At 32.1% G+C, this 22,410-nt stretch overlaps 1 protein-coding gene across 2 annotated transcripts; it reads left to right on the top strand.

The window, feature by feature from the left end:
* The first annotated feature begins 8,429 nt into the window (after positions 1–8,429).
* Positions 8,430–15,680, top strand: LOC126727349 (disease resistance protein RPV1-like). 2 transcript variants are annotated; one of them, XM_050432952.1, is made up of 7 exons: positions 8,430–8,658; positions 8,767–9,277; positions 9,500–10,604; positions 10,720–11,175; positions 11,288–13,034; positions 13,217–13,340; positions 13,921–14,747. In XM_050432952.1, the coding sequence occupies exons 2-5, from the start codon at positions 8,784–8,786 to the stop codon at positions 12,380–12,382; spliced, it is 3,150 nt and encodes a 1,049-aa protein (XP_050288909.1). In that variant the 5' UTR covers positions 8,430–8,658; positions 8,767–8,783; the 3' UTR covers positions 12,383–13,034; positions 13,217–13,340; positions 13,921–14,747. The 2 variants fall into 2 exon arrangements, 1 of the variants encoding a protein (XP_050288909.1); XR_007656222.1 differs by lacking the exons at positions 8,430–8,658; positions 8,767–9,277; positions 9,500–10,604; positions 10,720–11,175; positions 11,288–13,034 and adding an exon at positions 15,407–15,680 and having other exon boundaries at positions 13,045–13,340; positions 13,921–15,310.
* Positions 15,681–22,410: the final 6,730 nt, after the last annotated feature.

Genomic DNA, 22,410 nt, shown 5'->3' with positions numbered 1-22,410 from the left:
ATATATTGCCTGAACCACTATTGATACAGGTTTCTTTAAACAATAAAAATTGGTATCAAATATGATTTAGGTTTTGTTATTTTGGGTTGATTTTTATTAATTTAGGTATTTGGGTTATCGGTTTTGATTAAGCTTGAATGACGAAGAAATAAAGGGCATGATCAAAGACGTTTGAAACCCATTTAGCTTAGGGTTGACAACCATTGAAGGTATTGCCAAGAAACAAGGAATTTTCTTTGCTTAAACATGGTTTGGTTGTCATCCTGTGTGATGTTCTTTTCTTCTTCTTCTTCTTATTTCAATTCATTCTCTGAATTTTATTTAGTGTTATTTTTTTTTTTTAATTTTTAATAATCATTTGTTTTTTAATTCCTTTTAATTTTGGTGTCCTTTTTTTTCTTCAAATTTCCGTATCTACTGGTTTGGGTGTCAATGTTAACTTTCTAATTTAATGAATACTCCAAACTGGATTGAGTATTGCACACCAACTATTTGATTTGTATTACCCTTTTCTTATTATAATTATGATTGTTGTTTGGAATGTAAAATTGTATTATTTTATTTTTCTATTTGTCTACAGGGGACAAGAACGAGGCACTCCATACATATAGCAAAACTCTTGCAAAGGTCTATTTCTACCCTCTTTTGGGAAACTTTATTTCTTCTGCCATCGCACTACCAGAGCCATTTTTTGGGTAGGTTCCTTTGACTCTCTGTTGATTCGATTTTAATATCATTTATTATTGATTTATTTCAAGTATATATTCCCTATGAGATCTCGACTGCACTCTTTGTTAATGTTTATTTATTTCTGGGTTTGTAGGTGGAAAGGCCAAGCCTTTGAGTCTAAATTTTTTAAGACTAAAAAAAAATTTATTTATTTCAAACCGGCATTATCAAAAAGGAAAAAAAAAAAACTTTTTAAGACTAAAAAAAATACCGGCATTATCAAAAAGGGAAAAAAAAAACACCCAAAAATTTCAAACCAGCATTACCAAAAAGGAAAAAAAAAAACACCCAAAAATTTCAAACCGGCATTATCAAAAAGGAAAAAAAAAAAACCCAAAAATTTCAAACCGGCATTATCAAAAAACACACCCAAAAATTTCAGCCCTTAAAAAACAAAGCTCAAAGCCTAAAAAGAGGCTAAAACCAAAAATTTCGTCAGCACAATATTAAAAAAAAAAAAAAAAAAAAAAAAAAAAACTTTTTAAGACTAAAAAAAAAACCCAAAAATCTTAAAAAGTTTTTTTTTTTTTTTTTAATATTGTGCTGACGTGGAAAATTGTGGGAACTTCAAAAGAACTAAAAAAAAACCCGACATTATCAAAAAGGAAAAAAAAAAAAAAAACACCCAAAAATTTCAAACCGGCATTATCAAAAAGGAAAAAAAAAAAAACACCCAAAATTTCAAACCGGCATTATCAAAAAGGAAAAAAAAAAAATTTTTAAGACTAAAAAAAATACCGGCATTATCAAAAAGGAAAAAAAAAAAATTTTAAGACTAAAAAAAATACCGGCATTATCAAAAAGGAAAAAAAAAAAACACCCAAAAATTTCAAACCGGCATTATCAAAAAGGAAAAAAAAAACACACCCAAAAATTTCAGCCCTTAAAAAACAAAGCTCAAAGCCTAAAAAGAGGCTAAAACCAAAAATTTCGTCAGCACAATATTAAAAAAAAAAAAAAAAAAAAACTTTTTAAGACTAAAAAAAAAAACCCAAAAATCTTAAAAAGTTTTTTTTTTTTTAATATTGTGCTGACGTGAAAAATTGTGGGAACTTCAAAAGTTTCGGTTTTATATATATAATATATAGATAATAGATTTTATTGGTTTGGTATATAATTTATACCATGATATATATATATATATATATTCATATTAAGTTATTAATAGCTTTCCCGTGCATCGCACGGGTTAGCGACTAGTTAGATGGAATTGAGAGACTGAATTGGACCGATGTGGACTAAATAGTTTTTTTTAATTATTTATTTATAATTATTGGTTTAATGAGCTACCTCTCTTTCTGGAATTTTTTTTTTTTTTGTAATTTTTAGGTACACCATTTTCTGAGGAATATTATTATTATTATTATTATGCAATGATAATTACTGAGTCGCATTATTGGAGGAAATTAATGCATGAATTATAATGACACTAAATTATTTTTTGTAGTTTTTTTTTAAAATTTTTTAAATTATTAGTTCAATCTTCTTTTGGATATTTTAAAGAAAAATTATTAGTCAATTAATGCATTTTCAATAAAATTATTAAATAAGTGTTGGAATGGGAATGGTTAGGAAAATTAGTAAGATGCAAATGATAATCATTTTGATGAGTCATAAGTGTGCTTTAAACTTTTTCATTGTCTTCCTTACTGAAAATGAAACATTAACCCTATACCAGTACCCCTCCTCCTCATTTATCAACTAGTGCCCACCACAATTCTAAACCAAAACTGAAATCTCCACGAAAATGAAACCTCGCCTTTCAAACATTTAAGGGTCTGTTTGGTAATGTCTTTTAAACAATAGTTTTCGTTGTTTAAACATCACAACACGTATTTCCATAACACTTTTTCACCTACACATATTTTCACAGCACTTTTCCACCCAGACATATTTCCACAACACTTAAATAATGTTACTAGAAAGCCAATATATGTCAATTCCACATGCTAAGCATGGTGTTGATCATACAGTGGGGTTTACTGATCATGAGTGTGGTTTCAAAAACTGTAGATGAAGATGATTGCGACACATGACCAAAACGAAACCTAATAAAGGCTACTGATCAGAGGTGTAGTGGATTAAATTTGCAAAAAGTATCAGTTGCTACCACTTTTATAAAGTACTTATTTTTTTGGGTAAATTTCATTAACCTTCCCGGAGTTTGGGCAAATACCACTCAAGTCTAAAATATTTCAAAATTAACCGTCCCCAAAAGACAACTTAATCCCTAATACTCTTAACACCGTAACCCCTTTATTACTCATTTTTCTTTCCCACACTTAGACTTGTCTCTTCTCTCTCATTCTACTCATTCTCTATCTCTCTCTAGTCTCTTTTCTCTCGTTCCTCTCCCTCTTTCAGACCAGTCTTCACTTATATCACTCTCTAACCTTAAATCTGCTCCAATTTTACCCATACCCAATCCTAACCAAAGCCATAGCAACAAAACCCAAATCTTACCACAAAACTCAAATCCAAAAAAAAAAAAAATAAATAAATAAAAAATCCCAGCCAAACCCACAACAACAAAACTCAAATCCAAAAAATTCAAACAAATCCCAGCCAAACCCACAACAAAACCCAAGTCTTATAACAAAACTCAAATCCAAAAAATTCATAGCAAACCAACCACTACATTAGAAGCCACAACCACCTCCCACTGCAAATCCACCCATATCAGAAGCGGCTCCGACCAATTCAGTTGATTTGAACCCAGATATAAAAGCTTTCAAACCAAGATTTGCTTAGATCTGTTTCAAGTTGGCTTCAATTCGAACCCAAATCTAGTGATTTTTAACCCATATTTGGTTCGTGTTGGCTCTGATTTGGTTCATAATATTGAGATCTTCTTCATTTTTACATGCTTGTGTGGCTGGTATTCTCTTTTTCCTATTAAAGATCAGAGCACTGACAAACATTTAGATGAAAACCATCACTGTATATGCTGAAAAACTGACCTCGGGCGATCTTGATCGATGCCAATCAAAGGGAAATCCCCCACAACGATTCAACTAATGAACAGTCCTGAGAGAGAGTGTGGGTCATGTTGGAGAGAGAGAGAGAAAGAGAGAGAGAGAGAGAGAGAGGGGAGAGGGAGAGAAACAAAGGGACAACATAGAGAAGGGAGATCTGAGAAAGATTGAGTGGGACGAGAGAGAAGAGACAATTCTGAGTGAGGGAAAGAAAAATGAGTAACGGAGGGGTTACAGTGTAAAGGGTGTTAGGAATTAAGTTGGCTTTTAGGGATCTAATTGATTAATTTAAAAATGTTTTGGACCTGAGTGGTATTTGCCCAAACTTCAGGGGAGTTTAATGGAATTTATCCCCTTTTTTTTTTTTTTTTTTTTTTTTTTTTTTTTTTTTTAAATAAAGTTTCAACCTATGGCGTCTGCTTCTGATGGTTGTGCTCCTTATTATTAGACCAAGACACCAATCGATTTTTGGTACAAGCGAGGATTGAAACTCATATCTCTTATTTAATCATCAGAGATTTTATCAGTTAAATTAACTGAAACCCACCTTTTATAAAATACTTTTTTTGATAAAGTTTTATAAAGTATTTAGAAAAAATTAAAGCACAACAAAACATATATAAATTATTGCTTCTCCACATAGTTACTAATTACTATAGTATCAGAAGTGGAAAGTGACGAAAATGAGGGTGGAGTGGTGAGATGCGTTTGGTAGAGTATGGGAGAGAATTGATTGAAAAATAAATAGCTTGACCGATTGGTGTATAAGTTATTCAATGGGAGATAATAGGTCATGTTGTTTAGAAATATAATTAAGAAGTAAGGATACTTCAAGAAATCCGATTTTAAAAACATAGATTATAATTGAGAGTTGAGAGACTTTGATAGTGTGAATATAATTAAGAAGGAAGGATACGTGTGGGTTCCAGTTAGCTCAACTGGTAAAGTTTCTGATGGTTGTATAAGAGATCTGGGGTTCAATCCCCGCCTATACCATAAACTGATTGGTGTTTTGGTCTGATGATAAAAGAGCTATCATCAGAAGCGGACGCCATAGGTTGAAACTCCCTCCAAAAAAAAAAAAAAAAAAAAAAAAAAAAAAAAAAAAAAAAAAAAGAAAAGAAGAAGAAGAAGGAAGGATACGTCATGAAATTTATTAGAAAATATAATAAGTAAAATTCAAGAAATTTAATTGAAGTATCCTCCACCTCATTTATCAACCAATGCCCGCCACATTTCTAAACCAAAACTAAAATGTCCACAAAAATGAAACCTCGCATATCAAACATTTAAAAGTCCAACACTTCAACTCCTCCAACCTCACCATCAAATAGTTATTCTTTCACACTAGAAACTTTCTAATTTCAAAAATCACAAAACCAATAATCCATTTAACTTCCTATTTATGTAGTCTCAAGAGAAAGGGCAGAAAAATGGTTGTTTAGCTGTAGACAACCACCTGAGGTACGAATTCCTATGCAACTAAAATCTTAATAATCATTTTTATGGAACATAGATTGAATTTATCACATGAGTCAAAATTCATAATACAGTTTTTTCATTTATCTAGCATCTTCTTGTATACATGAGACACAAAACAAAGAAGGGTAACTATCAATACCCAAAAGTTTTCCCTATTTTCCGTAGAAAGCATAATTTAATTTATTGGATTAATTATTTGTAGCAATTATATTTTCCATATTTTAATATATTAGGGGTAAATTTTAATTGTGTTAAAATGTAAAAGAAATTTTGCTGTCACGTGACACCATCATTTTATGCCTCGTGTTTTAATCATGGGTCCATATACCCACTTCGAACACCCTTGAACTCAGCACACTCGAGGCTCAACCCACTGCTCCCATCGTGACTTGAGACTGCAAGCCCAACCCATGATTTTTTAAGTTCAAGTACAGTGTAAGTCCAGTAATATATATACCATTTATCTCATATTTTAGCAATTTACTATCATCGTATGAGCCTTAGACCAATCCAAACATTGGACCCTAGTCCCTATATCTTCAGGCACCCGAAAAATCAAAATACCAAACTGATACGAAAGATTATGCTACTAAGCAGTTTGTCTTTTGTACTTTAATCCAACATGGTTTTAAAACCTGGACCATTTAATAGATCGAAAAAAGGGAAATGTTCAAAATTTTTGAGGTCAGACCGAGGTTAGACCGTAATGTGCTATTTAATTTTTTTAATATATTTGATACTTAAATTGGTTTATATTTTTTAATTTTTTATTCTTGATCAACAAGATGTGTGTGGCCCAATGGTTTGCATGCTAGAGATGTTATTTCACTTGCTAAGAGCAGGTTCTCAAACATACTTCTTCAATGAGGATTTTAGATTTTCAGTTAGTTTAATTAGTAAAATTTTTTATTTATGAAAAAGAGATTTGGAGTTGGATTCTTTCCTAAACCAAAAAAACTAATTAGTATCTTTCTTTAATGATAAAATAAAATTATTAAGAGCGGACGCTATATATTGAAATTATCTATAAAAAATAAAATAAAAAAGAACCTACTTCACCTAACCTCTAAAATGATCAAACTGCAAATAACTGAAATATTTCAAACTTATTTGGCACACACTACACTGATATATTTCTTTTTCTCTATTTCATATCTTATTGTGGGTCGCCTTTGTCCATCTGTATTGACGAGGAGTTTAACTGACAATTTTTTACATCATCAATTCTAATTGATTTTTCTTTTCGCAGATCTTTATTGCGATTTAATAGATTCAAACTCGTAATCTTTATCAACCGATGGAAGTACAATGTCTTCCTCAGTTTTAGAGGGAAGAACACTCGCTACAAATTTACGAATCATCTATATTCAACTTTAGGGCAAAAATGGTCAAATACTGTATTTGGTTGAAATAATTTGTGTTCTGCCATTGCTAAATTTTTCTTCTTAAGATCATCCCAACTAAACTCAAATATAAATAAAAGTCATTCTCTCACTTTTCTTCCCCATTTTCCATTCCCTAAATTCACTTAATCACCCCGGTGTAAAAGTCATCACTTTTGTCACAAAAATCGATTCACTTTGTTGGATAAAAAGTAGTGTTAACTGTTGACAAAACTTTATATCTATTCCTCAAAAAAAAAAAAAAAAAAAAAAAAACTTTATAGCTGATTACAAAGAAATATAAAATGTTATATATATAAAAAAAAAAAGAAATATAAAAAGAAGAAAAGGACTAGAAACCACAGCATTATGAAGCTGAAACCACGAAACCACTATTTCCTCTGGCTCTGGATATTGATCAATCGAGCATTCTTTTTTGTGAATTTAAATATTAGGTTCATGGCATTGATTGAATTCTTGTCAATCGGTTGAATATAGCTGAACAAAAAGAGCAAAAGACTAAATAAAAATAAAACTCATAAAATACGTGGATACCAAGTACGATAACAAAAAAAAAAAAAAAAAGGGTGTGGAATCTTGTGTTGTTTTTTGAAATTAATATTATGTTTAAAGGAAGAAAGAAAAAAAATATTAGAGGAAGGATAAGAATAAAAAAAGGGACAATAATACTCATTATATATGTGTTTGGATATAAAATTAAAAAGAATAAAAAATAAAAAGAATGAAAAATAAACTTAAATTTTTTTGTTTAATATTTTTGTAATTATTAATTGTTAATTCCTAGATATAAAAGTAACTTTTACAAGATATTCAGAACCTTTTTACTTTCTTAATTTTATATAAAATATAGTAATTTCCTTATTTTCTTTAATTTAAACATGACAAAGTTAGACTCTAATCTGTTTATTCACTTAAAGCTTAAAAAAAAACATGGCTATGGCTAAAAAACATTTAACCATTTTTAAAAATGGGCCAGATAGGATTTTTTTGGGTTTTACGGTCAATCCATTTTTTTAAGGATTAAAATTATAATTCTGTTTTACCTATTTTTTTCATTGTTTACTAAAGTTATTAAATTAATGTATTATAGAAGAAGAAATTGAAAAAATTAATTACAAATTTAACGTATATTTCTCAAGCATGAATATTTTTAATGTTAGATTTATAACTACACTGAGTTGATTGAGTTAAAAATGATATATTTAGTTATCTGTGTAGGTATTTTTAATATTATTTCATATTTTACCTTTGGTATGCGAATTAAAAGAGGTAGATTTTTGGCATCCAATTTGCATATATATATATATATATATATATATATATATATATTTTTTTTTTTTTGCCTTTCACTTTTTCTATGATCATGACTTTTTTATTTTATTTTTGATGTCATGAAAAACTTCATTCAAGGAAAAAAAAAAGAAAAGGAAAAGGAAAACAATTTATATAAACCAAACAACTTTTTTCTTTAAATATTTTTTTGAGAAATAAACACACATAAAAGAGATTCTAACTCAAGAATACATCATAACTTCACTCAAAAGCCGTTGTAACTTTTAAAGAAGGTTTTTTTTTTTTTTTGAGAATCAAGGGAGGTTTTCTTTTAAATCTTGATATAAACTCTGGCTTTGGCCTCTTATATTTCATAAATATTTATATATATATATATATATATATAGATTAATCATCGTATCAAACAAATTAACTTAAGTATAATCTAGCTTTTATTGATAGAGTTATTAAGGAAAAAAAAAAAAAAAAAAAAAAGTGGACCCGAAGACAAAAAGCAAAAATTGAAAAATGAGTGGAATCTGCAACTTACCTAGATTTTTCCATTCCCCACTTTCTTTGTTCAGTACCACCGAAGACTGTCACTTTAGTTCTGAACAAAACACTACACAATTTAGCCAGAGAAAATATAAACACAAATGGCCAGAGACAAAACCCAACAACCTATCCCTTTCCCTACTACACAATTTAGCCTTACGATACCAACACTCCCCCCGAGTTCTGAATTGTGAAGCTTCAGTTGTTCTTGCTTATAAAATTCCCCCCCAAAAAAAAAAAAGGTAATGCTTGGCCCATCTAATGAAGGGAATTCATCAAATAGTTTTTCTTCTTTCATAATTTTTTTTTTTTCAATTTTCTTCATTCCTAATTGATTTTTTCCCCCGCAGATCTATATTGTGATTCAATGGATTCAAAGTCGTTATCTTTACCAAGTTCTTCTTCTACCAGCCGATGGAAGTATGATGTGTTTCTCAGTTTCAGAGGTGAGGACACTCGTTACAAATTCACGGATCATCTATACACAGCTTTGGTACAGAAAGGCATTGTCACTTTTAGGGACGATGAAAAACTTGAGAGAGGAAAGTCTATTTCATCAAAACTGTTGCAAGCTATAGAAGAATCGAGATTTGCTATTGTCATTCTCTCAGAAAACTATGCAGCTTCATCTTGGTGCTTGGATGAACTTGCAAAGATCATTGAATGCGAGAAAGAACTGGGAATGACACTTTTTCCTATTTTTCACTATGTGGATCCTTCTGATGTACGGAAACAATTGGGACTTTTTAAGGAGGCCTTTGTTAAACATGAAGAACATTTTGAGAAGAAGAAGGTGAAGACATGGAGAGATGCTCTGAGTCATGTGGGTAATCTCGCCGGATGTCATTTAAAGAATATTTGGTAATTTAATTTGATGTATTTCTTTGTTTCTAATATTCACATGACCCACTTCGTATATACAACTCCATTTTGAACCTTAAGCAGATCTACATAAATGTTTTGTACTTTTTTCAAAATTTTTTTTTTTTTTCCGCGAGCCAATCAATTTACATATTTGTCGCATCTCCTATTTATTGGTGGTTCAAACTTCAAACTCAACGTATTGTTTTTTGTTCATTGCAGTCCTGAGACCAAAGAAATACGAAGCATTGTGAGACATATGTCGTGTACAGTTAGATATAAATTCTCTGAACTTAATCAGGGCCTAGTAGGAATATATCCTCAGGCTATGGAATTGGAGTCTCTTTTAGCTTTAGATCAAGTTGATGATGTTCAGTTTATAGGGGTTTGGGCAATGGGGGGAATGGGTAAAACAACTCTTGCAAGATTTGTCTATGATAAGGTTTTGGAAGAATTTGACGATTCTTGTTTTCTTTCAGATGTTAGGGAAGTTTGTGAAGGACATCGATTACCCGCAGTTCAAAAAACCCTTATTCTTAAACTTTTGAAGGAAAACCATTTGGATTATGATGATGATCATGATCTCTCTAACAAAATCAAGACTAGGTTACGTCGTAAAAAAGTTCTTCTTGTTCTTGATGATGTAAATGAATTAAAACAGTTAAGAGGGTTGGCTGGAGAGCGTAATTGGTTTGGTTTGGGCAGTAGAATTATCATAACAACAAGATGTAAAGATTTGTTGCAGACACATTCACTAACTAAATCCGAAATATATGAAGTTAAACCATTGAAAGATGAAGATGCACGTCATCTTTTTTATTTGAAAGCTTTTAAAAAAGAGCACATTCCAGGTGAATTTTTAGAACTATCTAACAAGTTTTTAAACTATATTGATGGTCTTCCTTTAGCTCTTGAGGTTTTGGGTTCCTTTTTGTTTGGAAAAAGTATTGTTGAATGGAAGAGTGCTTTAGAGAGGCTCAAAGAAGGTCCTGGGAGAATTGTTATCCAAGTACTTGAAATAAGTTTTGATGGACTCGATGACTTACTAAAGGAAATATTTTTACATATTGCATGCCTCTTTAATCACGATGAGAAAGATTATGTAGTAGAAATACTTCATAGTCTTGACCTCTACCCTGAAATTGGATTGAGGGAACTCATTGACAAATCTCTCTTGAAAATTTCGGATAATAATGAATTTTGGATGCACAATTTACTAAGAGAAATGGGTAGGAACATAGTTCGTCAAGAGTCTCCTAATGAGCCTGGGAAGCGCAGTAGATTGTGGCTTTATGAGGATATTGATCATGTGTTGAAAAACAATACGGTAAGAGGTTATTTACTTGAGTTGTTTCCATTTCTTCTTATTTAGCAAAAATGAAATATGAAAAGTTACGCTAATAATATATTTTGCAATTCATAAATTCCTTTTTTATTATTAGGGAACAGAAAAAGTTCAAGCCATAGACATCAGGGGAGCCAAGGAAACAAGTATTTGTCATGAAGATAAAGAGGCATGTTGGAGGCCGCAAGGGTCTGCTCTGTTGGTTATGCTTCAGGGGTGGGTCCTAAGCTCTCTATCTTGGCGAGGGTTAGCTTTGTTGGTTACTCTTCAAGGATGGGTCCAGTGGACTCTATCTTGGCAAGGCTTCACATCATCAAAAAAACAAAAAGGACCACTTTGGAACCCTAATGCCTTTTTGAAGATGCCCAATCTTAAATTTCTGAGAGTTCATAATATTAATCTTCTATATGTCCCCACACAACTCTCTAATAATTTAAGATTTATTGAATGGAGTGATTATCCTTCACGATTGTTGCCTTATTTCCAGCCAAATGAGCTTGTTCAACTTCATTTGCAGCGGAGCAAAATTGTAATACTTTGGGAAGGAAAGAAGGTTAAAGTGTAAATAAGCATTTTCATACAAATTTGATTTTTAATGAGATTATTATTTTTTAAATAGACAATAGAAAGTTAATTGTTCTAAACTTTTTCTTTTCTTCTAATAGGATTTTGACAAGTTAAAGTTTATCGATTTGGCTGACTCATCAAACCTTACTATAAGCCCTGACTTCGCTGGAGTCCCAAATCTTGAGAAATTAGTTCTTGCACGGTGTTCAAATTTACGTCAGCTTCACCCATCCATTGGTAATATGAAAAAGCTTATTCATCTAGATCTAGAAGAGTGCAAAGAACTAATTTGTCTTCCAGACAAGTTGGAAATGGAGTCTCTTGAATTTCTTAAACTTTCTTATTGTTCAAAAGTCAAGAAAGTTCCAGAATTTGTGGGAGACATGAAGCGTTTACAAAAACTTCTTTTGGAATGCACTGCTATTACAGAATTACCTTCATCTGTTGAATGTTTGACTGGTCTTAATATTTTGATCTTGAGAGGTTGCAAAAACCTAAAGTGGCTTCCTAACACCATTTGTAGTTTGAAGAATTTACGCATTCTTAATCTTTCTAGATGCTCAAAAATTATCAACTTACCAAAGGACTTGGGGAAGATGAAAAGTCTGTCGAGTCTTTGTTTGCAAGGTACAGCTATAAAAAAGTTGCCTTTTTCCATTATTTTCCTTAAAAGGCTCGATACAATGTGTTTCCATGGTATAGCTATAAAAAAGTTGCCTTTCTCCACTATTTTCCTTAGAAGGCTCAATACAGTGAGTTTTAGGGGATGTCAATGGCCATCATCTCCATTTGATCTCATGGGTAAGTTATTGCGTTTCTGTATACGTGTAAGCGATTTGGATCTTAGTGACTGCCATCTTTTGGCAATTCCAGATAATATTGGCTGCTTATACAATTTAGTTACGTTACGTCTAAGTGGAAATGATTTCATTTCCCTTCCTGAAAGCATCTCTCATCTCTTTAATTTGAGATGGCTCTACTTGGATGGTTGCAAAAGGCTTCAGTCATTACCAGATCTTCCGTCAAAAGTTGAGCGTATAAGTGTAAACGATTGTACCTCACTGGAAAGATTGTCAGGACCAGAAAATAATATCTACAGGCCAGATAATTTTAGTTTATGTTTCAGCTGTATCAACTGCTTCAAATTGGCTGACAATATTCAAAGCAGCTATAACATGCTTCAGGTAAACTAGTGTTTCAAAATATATCTGTGGGTTTTTTTTTTTTTACTCAATATGATTCTTTGTATTTCGGGGACAAAGTGGTAAACTACTAGCGAGGAGATTACCTTCTATTATTCCTGGGAGTGAAATTCCGTCATGGTTAAAAGAAGTGAAAATATGCGAAGAGCCTTATAGCTCCTTTGTTACTTCTCCGAGTTTCCAAAGATATCCATCCCGCTACGCAAATGTGAATCGAATTTTCAAAACAAAAAAAGTGAACATACAGGTGCCTTTTAATGGGTGTGATGAGTGGAAGGGAATTCTTTTGTGCCTAGTTTTTGTACCCTGCGAGTGTCCTGAAATTCACGTTTATTCACTTGAAGTCGATAGACGGGTGAAGATTTTACTACCACCTAAGTATAGTTTTGGGGAAAGAAATTGTAAATTTGAATCACATCACCTCTGGCTGGTCTGTTTACCCCATCGCCCCTATCCAAAAAGCCCTTGCGGCTCTATTGATGCGAAGGGATTCCATCAAGTTGAGATTAAAATAGCTACCGTGAGCTTGGAAGTGGAGAAAATCGGTTTCGGTTTGGTATACAGCAACCGCAGTGAAGAAGAAAGAATCAGTCGACAGTATCTGTTACTTTAATTGGTCATTATGAAATCTAGGATTTTACCTGTAAAGTTATCATCTTTCTTCCTACCATTGTAAATCTAGTTGTTTTCTTTCTTTTCTTTTCTTTTTTGTATTCCTGGACATATACTAGCATTTCTTTTTCTGTTTTCTTCTTAGCGTTACCTTTTTCTTTTCAAAAATTAAAATCATAATGGTATCACTTTCTTTTTTAGTTTTTTAATCAGGTTGGAATAATACAAAGTTTTCATTGTTCTCTTGTTGGTGTAAACTTTTATTTAATGGAAGAAGAGGACCAAATGACCCGCCTGGGCTCTTGCTAAAGTGCTCATGATCTCAACTCTCAAAATGGTAATGCATTTAAATCAACTGCCAACTTGCTCTTATTGTTGATTAATTCACTTTTCTATTTTGTGTGCTGCATATGTAATGCTCTGTCTTTTTGTTTTTGGCTAAGTGTGTGAAATGCTCTGTTAAACTTCTATTTATATACAAATGCATATGTAATTGCTGTTTTTTTTTTACTCTGATAGTCTGACGTTTATAATAATGTTTTCTCTTTTCCTTACCGGCATTTGGGTCTATGATTCATATCGAAGAAATTTCCAAAAGACACCTCACGTGGTTCTGATGTTGATTTTGCTCCATGATTTACACACCTACATGCAGTAGAAGTTAGAAAAAGAAAAGTAACGAAAAAGTGAGTTGAAGTTTGCAAAACATTTTTCTATTTGGTAATCAAAGAATGTGAAAGTGAAGAAATGGATAACTATTCAATATTTCATGACAAGTCTTAATAAAATTTATAGTAGAATATACTATTCACATGAGAGAAGGTAATATCATCCCAAAATATTTACCTTATAATTTCTTATACAGCAATTGGACCTCTATGCGTTTGTTGTTTAACAACATTGTGACAATTTATCAGGACTTGTTTAATGGAGGAACTGATACAAACTACCACTGCAAGTGAATGGGCAATGACAGAGCTTCTTCGCAATCCCGACATAATGGCCAAGACAAAGCATGAACTTGCTGCAACAGTTGGAACAGGACACAGCATACAAGAGAAAGATATCCTTTGACTTCCCTATCTACAAGCTGTGCTTAAAGAAACAATGCAACTTCGACCAACAGCACCTCTTCTGGTGCGTCGTGCTGAGATGGATGTGGAAATTTGTGGATCCCCATTCCTTAGCACACCCAAGTGATTGGCAATGCATGGGCGATAGCCTGAAATCTCCTGTAGCCCACACAATTTATACCAGAAAGTTTCGTGGGCACCGAAGTTTTGGATTTTAGAGGCACAAATTTCACTTTTATTCCATTTGGGTCTGGGCAGCGGATTTTCCAGGTTTAGCTCTTGCTGTAAGAATGCTAAACTTGTTGCTAGCTTCTCTCATTCACTTTGATTGGAAGCTTTTTCCTGATCAAATGGCACCTGAAGGTATCAACATGAAAGACAAATTTGGACTTACATTGCAGAAGGCTATTCCACTTGTTGCCATTCCTGTGGTTGTTGCTAAAGTGGAATAGGTTATGGACCTTTTCCTGTGTTATACTAATGTTGTTAGTAATGCTACAAGTTGTTATTCGATAGTGTGCTGAATTGAGTGTAAATTTTTGGGTAGATTTAATGTTACCTGGTGCTTGTCATTTCCATTTTTAATGCCCCACTCATGGTTTTCATTGGGTTTACTCCAATTTTCAAGCTTTGCGCTTTAAATTTTGGGTTGTCATTGGTCTTCTCTAGTGTCTCATGTGCATCAAGATATGAGTCTTCATGCCCCACTAATTTATTTTACTTTTTGTCATGCCTGACCTACCATGAGTCTTCATGCCACAGTTGCCAAAATAGTCTTAAGCAAGTGGCCATCCTTTGGAGTGTGCCTCATTGATTCATTCATGTTTTGGCATTTTAGGCTCCTATTTTGTTGGTTAATCTTTTGCATGTAAGTTTTTAGAGAATATCTCCCTTTGCATTTGGTGACCAAAAAAGGGAGAGGTTTTAGGGGATTAGAATTAGCTAGAGAACTCTTATTTAGATAACACAGGATATTTATATAACCTTGGATATATATTGTGCTTCATTGTTATATGTATGTTTTTGCTTCTGGGGGGATATGTCCGCTGTTATTTATGAAATTACTAGTTACCGATTTTTAGCATGGTTTAAAATTAAAACCATTGTCTGATGATTATTTTGTGACTATGACTTGTTTGCTTATACCTGTTTTTTCCCATTCGATTAAGGTGTTTGCTCATGGTTCAGGAAAAGACAAGTTAATTTCTTTGTGATAGATCTCTAATAACAGGTGGTAAGTCTTAGTTTTTTTATGTGGTTTCTCAAGATTGGCTGTATTACTTGATTTTATAATGGGATTTTTATTTAAAAAAAAAAAAATTGTAATCAGGATTTACTCACGGAATTGCCAAAGGGAGAGATAATTAGGATTTTGAAGGGCAAATCTATTGTGATCCCAAAGAGGGTGTTTGAGAGATTGAAACGAACGAGTTCTCTTTCCAGTGAGGATCATTGTTGCAAATATTCAAAGAGGTTCCTTTAAGTGTCATAGGTTCTGGTTTAAGTGAATGAGAAGTTGGTTCTGGTTTAAGTGAACGAGAAGTTCATGGAGCAAATTATTGTAGAAAGATTTTAAGGGGTTCTAGAGGATCTTGGCTACAAAGATTTTATAAGGTCTGACTAATTGTAAGTTGTAACTGCTCCTTGATAGTAAATTTTCTAAATGAATGTTTGTGTCCCTGGACTGGTTTTTCCGTTGAAGAGGCTATTCTTTGACTTTCCCCTTCCTTACCAAACCTGTGTTAGATTATTTATTGCTTTGATCTATTTGGTTTTGGAAAAACTATGGTGGAATTATATATCTGGGTGGATTTTTTTACAGCTGATGTGATAGATCTTCAAATTCCATAATTCTGCAGTATTAAACATGAATTTTTAGTCTGCATAAATTCCATCCCTGGCCCATGGTCTGCATTCAACCTGTCTTTTTTTTCAAATGTAGAAACTCTTGACTAGGGAAAAAATATGACCGTGTGTTTTCTGGGATGTAAGAGTACTCTTCAAAGTCTCTAGAGTGAAGTCTATCCTAGAAAATTATCGCACAAGCAGGTCAGAACAAGTTATGGGACTTCTTAACAAGACAAACTTATTGTCTGTCCTTTGTTGCTTCTGTTTAAACTTAGGCTTTGCCATAGACTCCAATAGATCTTCTCAATCCATTAAAGGCCATGTATACATAATATCCAATGAAGAGTACTTTCAGACTGGGATTCTTCAGCCCCGTAAATTCTACCAATGGGGTAACTTGGAATATGGTATAATAACATTTCTGTATTCATTGTCCTATGGTAGCTAACAGACAGAAACCTCACATGGGTTCTTACTATATCCGACGATGGCAGTCTTGTGGTACTAACTGTTCGCGTTTGGAGAGAAGAGGGTAGAGTGAGAAGGTTTGGGAATGGGAATTGGGTATAGAAAGGAAAGGAAAGGATTTTGGAGAGTCGAAGAGTACTCCAGTGTGTGCGTGTTTGATGTTTCAAAAAGCAAGTACTGTGTAAATGTTTTATTTTTATTTTTTTAACAAATTTGGTATTGTTAGATGGAATTGAGAGACCGAATTTGGATCAAATAGACCGAATTAGACCAAAATGGACCGATGTGACCCAAGAATTTTTTAAAAATTTTAAATTATTAGTTTAATGTGCCATCTCTCCTTGTGGATTTTCTTTTTTAGGTACACTATTTTTTGAGGAATATTATTATTATTATTATTATGCACATGATAATTACCAAGTGGCATTATTGAAGGAAATTAATGCATGTATATAATGACACTAAATTATTTTTGGTAGTTTTTTTTAAAATAAAATTATTAGTTCAATATCCATTAATGCATTTTCAACAAAATTATTGAATAGATGTTGGAATGGGAATGGTTTGGAAAATTAATAGGTGGAAGATTACTTGAAGTAAAAAAACAAGACAACATATAATCTAATCCAAACTTTGCTGCTGTATGAGCAGCAAAGTTACAGCTTCTTTTGACCCTATTGTTATATCAAAAGACCCTATTGGTTTTGGCTTCACGAGTTGGAGAACAAGTGAAAAACAAATGTGTTAAAGTTAATAAAAAAACAAGAACTATAACCGATGCAATTATTAAAGCAATTATGTAAATGAATAAACACCAGTAATAAAATCTGTAAATTTGAACAAATACAAATTGTTGGAGCATTTTAATATTAATTAATTAAAATGAATAAATATTACAACATAAATGTAAAGATGTGAGAGTGAATATGGAAGATGAGGAGTTAGTGAAAATATTTAATCCCACATTAAAAAAGAGAAAGACTATTTTGTTCTTTTTAATTATGGTGATTAATGGGATAATATGAATTGACTTAGATATTGGACTAGATACGTGCGTAAGGGGGAGGTGAAGGGTGGAGGTGTAGCCCATCAGATTAATATCCACAACTTATAAAGCTTAGCCAACCAAGGACTTGAATCTCCTTAAAGAGAGTGAGTACCGCACCTCAGTCCAAATAATGTTATATATTTTCTACTCTCAATATGGTGCAATATATTGAAGGGTGGTGGACTGATTTTGGTGCTAATAGGCACATTTACTATGACAATTGGTTCAAGTTGTACACTCCCTTTGAAGAAGAAAAAACAGTTATGCTTGGTGACTCTAACAAAACCAAGGTTCTTGGGAGTGGTGAGGTTGATTTGAAATTCACTTCTGGACGTGTGCTAACTTTGAAAGCTGTACTTTACACTCCGTCCATGAGAAAGAACTTGATGTCAAGTTTTTTGCTTAACAAGGCTGGCTTCAAGCAAATTGTGGAATCTAATAATTATGTAATCACTAAAAAGAGATTATTTATTGGCAAGGGTTATGCTTGTGATGGAATCTTTAAATTGAATGTTGAGAATAATAAAGCATCTACCAGTTCAATTTATATGTTTTCTTATATTAATTTTTGGCATACTCGTTTGTGTCATATAAATAGTAGATATGTGGGAATCATGAGTAGTTTAGGATTAATTTCAAGACTGTTAAAAGATTTTGAAAAATGTGAAACTTGTAATCAAGCTAAGATTACAAAAAAGCCTTATAAAAGTGTTGTAAGAAATGCCGAATTGCTTGAGTTAATTCACTTTGATTTATGTGAATTTGAGGGAATTTTAACTCATGGGGGAAATAGATATATTATCAATTTTAGTGATGAATTCTCAAAATATACAACTATTTATTTGTTGAAAAATAAAAGTGATGCTTTTGAAAAATTTCAAGATTTTTTGAAAGAAGTTGAAAATCAATTTGGTAGAAAAATAAAAAGAATAAGAAGTGATAGAGGCCGTGAGTATGAATCAAGTGTATTCAACTCATTTGTTCAATCTTTGGGAATTATCCATGAAACTACTGCACCATGTTCACCTGCTTCTAATGGTGTGGCTAAAAGAAAAAATAGAACTCTAATTGAGTTAACAAATGCTATGTTAATTGAATCTGGTACACTTTTACATTTTTGGGGTGAAACTATTTTAACTGCATGTCCTGTTTTGAATAGGGTGCCACATAAAAAGTCACATACCACACCTTTTGAGACATGGAAAAGACATAAGCCAAATTTAGGATATTTGAAAGTATGGGGTTGTCTTGCTTACGCAAGGCTTACTGACCCTAAAATACCTAAATTAGGTATAAGAGCTATTGTCGGTGCTTTTCTTGGTTATGCGATTAATAGTGCAACCTATAGATTTTTTCATCTTGAAAACAAAATAATTTTTGAATCTGGTGATGCAATTTTTCAAGAAGAAAAATTTCCTTTTAAATTGAAAAATAGTGGGGGTGAAGAAAATATTTTGTCACAACCTAGTTCTTTTACTTCTCATTTACAAGATCAAGAAAATTTTGAAATGGAACCTAGAAGGAGTAAAAGAGTTAGAGTTGAAAAGGATTTTGGTCCTGATTATTATGTTTTTAACATTGAGGAAAAATCCCCAAAATTTAAAAGAGGGTTTGATATCACTTGATGCTATATTTTGGAAAGAAGCTGTAAATTATGAGATGAAATTTCTATTTTCTAATAAAACTTGAAAATTAGTAGATCTTCCACTGGATTGTAAGACCACAAGTTGTAAATGGGTCCTTAGAAAAAAGTTGAAACTGGATGGATCAATAGATAAGTTTAAAGCTAGACTTGTTGCAAAAGGCTTTAAACAAAAAGCTGATCTTAATTTCTTTGATACATTTTCTCCGGTAACAAGAATTACATCTATTAGATTGTTAATTGCTATTGCTGCAATTTTTGATTTGAAAATTTATCAAATGGATGTAAAAACTGCTTTTCTAAATGGGGACCTAGAGGAAGAGATTTATACGGATCAACCCGAAGGCTTTGTAGAGCCTGGACAAGAAAGCAAGGTATGTAAGCTAACTAAATCCCTATATGGCTTAAAACAAGCACCTAAGCAGTGGCTTGAAAAGTTTGATTCCTGCATGATTGAGAATGGTTATAAATTAAATGTATGATAAATGTATTTATTCTAAATCATGGAATAATTTACATTTTATTATTAGCCTTTATGTGGATGATATGTTGATTTTTGGCTCAAATATGCATGTTATAAATGAGTCAAAAAATATGCTTAAAAGCCATTTTGATATGAAAGATCTTGGTGAGGCTAATTTTATTTTGGGCATAAAAATTACAAAAACATGTGATGAGATATTTCTTGATCAATCACATTATGTTGAGAAAATATAATTTTCATGATCACAAAAGCGTAGCTACTCCTTTTGATTCCAGTGTTCATTTATTTTCTATGAATAATGATGATGAGATTTTTAATCAAAAGGATTATGCTAGTATCATTGGTAGTTTGCATTATGTTATTGATTGTACTAGCCTGACATTGCATATGCAGTAGGAGTGCTTAGCATATTTACTAGCAAGCCTAGTAAAGATCATTGGCTAGCTATTGAGCTAGTCATGAGATATTTAATTGGTACCAAAAGCCATGGCTTATTTTATAAAAAATATCTTGCTGTGATTAAAACTTTTAGTGATGCCGATTGGAATAATTTGTCAGGTGATTATCTCTTTACCACTGGTTACATTTTTACCTTAGGTAGTGGTACTATTTGTTGGAAATCTAAAAAGCAAACAATAATTGCTAATTCAACAATGTAAGCTGAATTAATAAGCTAATGAAGAGGCAAATTAGCTTAGAGATTTGTTATATGAAATTCCACTTTGGGAAAAGCCAATTCCACCTATATTAATTCATTGTGATAACAATGCCGCAATTGGTAGAGTTAAAAACCGTTATTACAATGGTAAATCCACACCTATAAGAAGAAAACACAGTACCATGCGATCTTATTTGAGTAGTGGCATCATAACTGTGGATTATGTTAAATCTAATGATAATCTTGCAGATCCATTTACCAAGACCTTGGCAAAAGATAGAGTCTGGAATACATCAAGGGGGATGAGACTAAAGTCCATAGATTCATGAGCCATATAAGAGGATACCTAAACCAAGGAGCAAAGATCCTGAGAATTGGGTTCAATGGGAAAAACGAACCATACGATGGTCGTAAGAAATGCACTATTTATTTCTTTAATTATTTATTTTGTAAATAATTTTTCAATTGTTCATCCCTATGATGTAAGTGCATTTATCCTGTAATGTGGAGAGGTTGAGTAAAAACTCTTAATGAAATTTGTAGCTCGTATGAGTGGGGTGTCAGAATTACAGGAGCACCCTTGACAAAATTTCACTTATGTGAGTTTGGGGGTGGGGCCGCTCCCTATGAGATTTGGACTTAATCTCAAATACACATTAGGTGGCAAATCACACTTGGAAAATCCTATCATTGGTGGTAAGTGGTGATGCCATTCATCTATATTGAAATTAATTATGTGTTAGGTAATAAGATAAATTACGTGTCAGGTAGCCAATCCCTCCAAACTCTAAGTTGACTAGGGGTCGGCCTAAGATCAGATATTGGGGGAAAATGGGCATTTGTCCCTAATTTACAAACTATGAAGCAAAATGCATTTGTTTAAAAACTATTTAGCAAAATGTCCATGTTTTTAAAATTTAATATTTTCAAAATCAAGTTATATGTATATTTTTAAGTGGAACTCGACATTAGTAATGTTGAGTTTCATTTAAATTTTCAAAAAAATTTAAGTGGCAAATATACATAGAACTCAACATTGCTAATGTCAAGTTTCACTTGGAAACTTGAATTTGTAAAAATCAAGTTTCAAAACAAAGACATTTTACTAAATAGTTTCAAAACATGGACATTTTGCTGCATAGTTTATAAATCATGGACAAATGCCCATTTTCTCCCAGATATTGATATTGGTGGTATCATTATTATTTCAAAAAATTAGTTAAAATACAAATAAGTGGATTAAATTTTATAAAAAGTAACCGTATCCACAACTTTTATAAGGTAAATAGAAAAAAAAAATTAAAGTATAAAAAAGCATAAATAAATATTATGTCTCCATGTTGTTATTGTTAGTATTAGAAATGGAAAGCAACAAAAATGAGGGTGGTGGTTGTGAGAAGAGAGTGAAAAATAAATAGCCCAATGGTTGGTGTATAAGTTATTCAATGGAGTCGAGATAATAGGTTTGAGTCTCCATGCTGTTCAACAATATAACTAAGAAGTATTTTATAACAAGGACAATTCAAAAAAGTTAATTGAAATATCCTATTCCCTCCTTGGTTTCAACATTAGTCCCTGCCCTTGATCTGACATTTTATATATCTTTTTCTTCAAAAGAAGAGAATAGTTCAGCAACTTCCAGACTGGGGTGAGGGGTCAAATGAGATATAAACTACACATGGCAAAATGGGTGGGTTGGGTCGGGTCGGATTAATCGGATTGCAGGTTAAAATAAGTCATTTTAAGCGGGTTAAAAACGAGTTCGGGTCAATTGGGTTGTGGGTCGGGTCAGATCGGGTTGACCCGTATTTTTCACATGAATTTTTTTTTTTTATATTTTTTTTAAGAAAACAATATATATTTGTCATTTGGAAAGTTATGCAACAAATTACTTGATGTAAAATGCATTACTTTGAATTCACCACTTATATCAAGGATGAACTCAGTTAAACTTATTAATACTTATTCAATAATTTTAAAATTATACAAATTCTAACATTGCTATCTAAAACAAAATAACACAAAGATAAGTAAAACAAATACACAAGTTTTATTTCTACACAATATCAACATTCCAAAATATAAAACAAAATTACAAATGACTTATTGGATAACTCATTTGATAAAGAATAAATTACAATCTTGAAAATTAATTTTATAATCTATTATCAATTGTGGTTGACACT

This window comes from Quercus robur, chromosome 5 (assembly GCF_932294415.1).
Source record: "Quercus robur chromosome 5, dhQueRobu3.1, whole genome shotgun sequence".
NCBI lineage: Eukaryota > Viridiplantae > Streptophyta > Magnoliopsida > Fagales > Fagaceae > Quercus > Quercus robur.
Note: the sequence above shows the minus strand (reverse complement) of the source record. Positions and strands in the feature narration are given on the sequence as shown.

What these genes read in the sequence shown, in the direction of transcription:
- LOC126727349 (XM_050432952.1), top strand. Translation starts at nt 8,784, where the DNA reads ATGGATTCAAAGTCGTTATCTTTACCAAGTTCTTCTTCTACCAGCCGA. An exon ending in TGTCATTTAAAGAATATTTG is followed by an intron (nt 9,278 to 9,499) that starts GTAATTTAATTT and finishes TGTTCATTGCAG; the next exon opens with TCCTGAGACCAAAGAAATAC. An exon ending in ATGTGTTGAAAAACAATACG is followed by an intron (nt 10,605 to 10,719) that starts GTAAGAGGTTAT and finishes TTTTATTATTAG; the next exon opens with GGAACAGAAAAAGTTCAAGC.